This window comes from Humulus lupulus, chromosome 9 (assembly GCF_963169125.1).
Source record: "Humulus lupulus chromosome 9, drHumLupu1.1, whole genome shotgun sequence".
Taxonomy (NCBI): Eukaryota; Viridiplantae; Streptophyta; class Magnoliopsida; order Rosales; family Cannabaceae; genus Humulus; species Humulus lupulus.
Window position 1 is genome coordinate 8,750,010 of NC_084801.1, and position 4,230 is coordinate 8,754,239.

Below are 4,230 nucleotides of genomic sequence, written 5' to 3' on the forward strand. Positions count from 1 at the left end.
TTAGTTATGATGATAAGAAAAAGATTGATCTAGTGTTTGACACGATCTTGAGGGAAGTTCTGTGCTTGGAGTCGATTTCAAGTTATCCAAGTCTGTCTCTTTCGAAACTCAACATAAAGAAGGAGCTAGGAGCTGTTATGAAAGGTGTTGAGATGTGCAAGAAGCAAGTGGACAAGATTAGATCAGAAGTAGGCGATTTGAACAGACGTTTGGTTTTGGAAAAGGCTAGAGACGAAGAGCTGTTGCAGGAATATCAGACAACAACAAGAGTTTGGATTGCTGCACAGTGGGCCATCCTAAATGATGAGTTTAGTAATGTCAAATATCATTTCTAGACCTTTGATGTGATAAACTCTTTGTGGAGTTCTGATATTCCTTTCAATTTCTTTTTTTGATGTTTTGGTTCCCTTTAGTTTGCTTCAATTTAGACTACTGAATCTCTATCCATGATATGACTTGTAGCTTTTCTTGTTTTCTTTTCTGCTCTGCTTTTCTTTCGCCTCACCAACCTTAAATCCTGGTTCATCTCGGTGTACATCTGCTCCACAGCTCCGTTAAGAGTGGTGTCACGGTATTCCTTGTACATGTTGTGATAACCAGTTCGACTTTGATACCGAAGTTCTTGATTGTTGTAGGATTCTTCTCAAAGATCTGAAATCAGTATTTGAAAATTTTCTCATTATAAACAATCATCATTGAGAAAAAAAACCAATAAATGGCATGACTTGTAAGTGGAAAAGCCCATATCAGATGTAGTTTATTAAAAGATTATACAGAAGTATAATGAACACGGTCAGTGTGACTCAAATGTGATATGACTCAAACGTGAGTTTTCTCATTGTTGTTTGTCAGTACATACTTGTTTTCTAGCACATGTTTCATTATTTTATCTCAAATTCAAAAGAGGTCAATTTTCAAATGTTTGTTGGTGCTAAGACACATTTCCACAGCTAGTCAAAATAACTTCATTTCATTGTTACCAAACAATTTCCAGAGTAAGAAGCAATATTTTGTGTAAGAAAATGTATAAAAAATAAATAAGTGGATCATTTGTCAATGGTAAATTAGAAGAAAATCGGTTAGATGCAAAGTAGCAAACTCTTTTTTCTTACCATAAAAATATATGGAGATGAAGATTGGAGATGATAAATTTATCTCAAACTTTTTAACAGGATTAAATTATCCCAAATTATTCTTTGATAACAAATTGCATTTTAAAATTATCTCCATAATCTCCTAACAACCATGTTATTATACATAATTTAATCTTCATCAAAATTGAGTTTAGTTATTTATTTAGATCATTTTTCAAAACAAAAGATTGGAAAATAAATTTATGAAATCACAGGATTAATAACTTATTATTATAATTATTTAAATTTAAATATTTATTTAATAAAATATCTTTCTTAAATATTAACTTAACTTATTTTTAAAGTTGAATATTAAAATATCTTAAAATTTTAAATTAAATATGATTAAATTATAATTATATTTGTTTTTAAAAAAAATATCTTAATCCACTTCTCCTCTGTAAATAATCCCACGAATACATGTAAAATCATAAAATATTCATAGCCCAATCCGACCGAACAAAAGAATTCTAACCATGCAAATAATGTCCTCCGAAACACACACCCTTTACAATGTATATATCGGACCACACACCAATGTCCGAACACTCGTCACCACCTCGGCCTCCATGGTCGACTCGTGGATTTCAAAAACGGAGCGGATACACAATCGGAGGCTCGACCGTCTCATCGTCGGCCTCGACGTCGAATGGCGTCCATGCTTTATTCGCCACGTGGTAAATCCGGTGGCGATTATACAGCTGTGCGTGGGCCACCGCTGCCTTATCTTTCAGCTCCTCCACGCCGACTACATTCCGAGGTCTCTGTATGAGTTCCTTGCAAACTCTAATTATCGATTCGTGGGCGTGGGCGTAGGAGAGGATGCGGAGAAGCTAAAGGCCCACTACCATCTGTCGGTAGGGAAGACGGTGGATTTAAGAGACGAGGCGGCGCGTAAGGAGGGGGATTGGAGTTTGAAGAGTACGGGGCTGAAAGGGTTGGCGAGGATCGTGCTGGGAATGGAGATGGAGAAGCCCAAGCGTATCACCTTGAGCAGATGGGATCGTCGGTATCTGGATTATGCTCAAGTAAACTACGCTTGCGCTGATGCTTATTTTTCTTTTCAGATTGGTAAAACGTTAATGGCTGCTCAGCCTTAGGATTTTTTTTTTCGTTTTCTTTTTTGAAACAATAAATAATATTACTGAAAATTTGATTTAATTAATGAATAGTTAATAATACGTATATGTGGAGAGAGTTCTTTGTTTCCATATAAAACGACATCACTCAAGCTCTTTCAACAACGTTACTTTGTGTCGTTTTTAAAAACTTCTAATTTATTATTATTTTATAACTACCTGATTTGGGGTGGTTAAATTAATTAATTAATTACGGTGATAATTAACAAAAATTAATTTATTTTAAAGTTTTATACTCTTAAGATTATATATTATTAATTTTATAAGTAATAGTATTTTAAAATAATAGTGTGTTTATTAGAGGGAGGTTTATTTTATTTTCAATATTCTTGGAATAGTATTTGATTTGAACGTTAAAAATGCATGTTACAATCGTGATGTAATACATTTGTAGTTTTTAAACAAGTTTGGCAGTCAAATCATATTCACAAATTTTTATAATAGTTTTTATAATAGTCAAATCATAGTTTTTTTTAATGTTGTATTTATCAGAATATTTTTATGTTGAATAATAGTTTATAAACACTTAAATTTAAATAAAAAAAAATAAATATTTTAAAAAAATAAAATATGATATTTTTGAGATATTTTACTTTGATAATTATTTAAAAATAATAAATAATTAAACAAATTAAAATATGATATTCTTGAGATATTTTACAATGATAATTATTTAAAAAAATTAAAATAGTATATTAAATAAAATTTAATTAAACATAAACTTACTTATTAAAATAATATTATATTAAACATATAATATAATCTATTGTCCATTAGTAACAATTTTTTTTTTTTATATTCTAGCAAAAATAAACTTAACTTAAACAAAAATAAATAAAATAGATAAAATAACTCTAAATGTCACAGCACCTTAGAGATATAAATGGGCAGACGGTTGAATTTGTTTAATATTTGATATATTTATTAAATATTTACTAATTAATATTGTTTTAATTCATCAATACAATCATCACTTGGTATCAAAACATATATAAACAGAGGCTATAATTAAAAAACATTTAAATTAAAAAAGAAAAAAACAAATTGGGTGGCATTAATTACAAAAGTATATCTCTTATAAAACGCTTCTTATGCATCGCATAATGTCATTATAATATGTTGTATTGTTATAGTAGTTTCTTTACTAAAACCAAGATATTATTTCACACACTAAACTAAAGAGTAAAGACTTAGCCGAGACCCTCCGAGCCCATACTAAGTATTATTTTTGCCATGGCAGAATCTTTAGAGAAAAAAAAAATACCGAACTTAACTATCTTCTCTAACTATATATATTCTAGGTTTAACTTCTTTTCTCTCTCTATCTCATTTCTTCTTCTTCTTCTTCTTCTTCTTCTTCTTGATACAACAATGGCACACAATGTTTCGGCTCTGGTGAATATGGTGGAATCATTAGCAAGCGAATTGGCTGAGTCCATTCAAAACAATGATACCAAGACTGAACAGCTCAAGTTCGTGATTGATGATCAACATGACAAAGATCGAGAACGAGTCAGAAGAAGGTTTAATCAGTTGCTAACCGAGTGCTTTTCTTCGTATCCTGGAAATCCCAACAACGACTCTGTGGAATTGTAATCCACAGTAAAAAAGGATAAACTAACATACTGTTAGTTTATACAGTTAGTTGTTAAAGTTAGTTAGTGTGCATCAAGGTTATTTTAGTCATTTCGGTCTCTATGTCTTAGTTATAAAAGGGGCTCGGGATACACATTGTAAGTGACTGTAATTCATATTGAATTAGTGAGTTGAGAGCCTAGATAGAGAGGTTGTGAAGCTGTGAAGAAGAGTTCAGCCGATTGACTTCAAGAAGATCAAGAAAGAACTCGAATTGAGTTCTTGGAGAAGTTTTGAGACTAGTGATGCACCTAACATTGTTAGCTTTGTAATTTCATCCCTTAAATCAATAAAAGAGACTACTCAGGGGAGTGAACAGGAAG

At 31.3% G+C, this 4,230-nt stretch overlaps 1 protein-coding gene across 1 annotated transcript; it reads left to right on the forward strand.

Moving 5' to 3' along the window:
- The first annotated feature begins 1,618 nt into the window (after nt 1-1,618).
- Nucleotides 1,619-2,444, forward strand: LOC133799401 (3'-5' exonuclease-like). Its single transcript, XM_062237420.1, has one exon. The coding sequence runs from the start codon at nt 1,619-1,621 to the stop codon at nt 2,231-2,233; it is 615 nt and encodes a 204-aa protein (XP_062093404.1). The 3' UTR covers nt 2,234-2,444.
- The last annotated feature ends 1,786 nt before the right edge of the window (nt 2,445-4,230 follow it).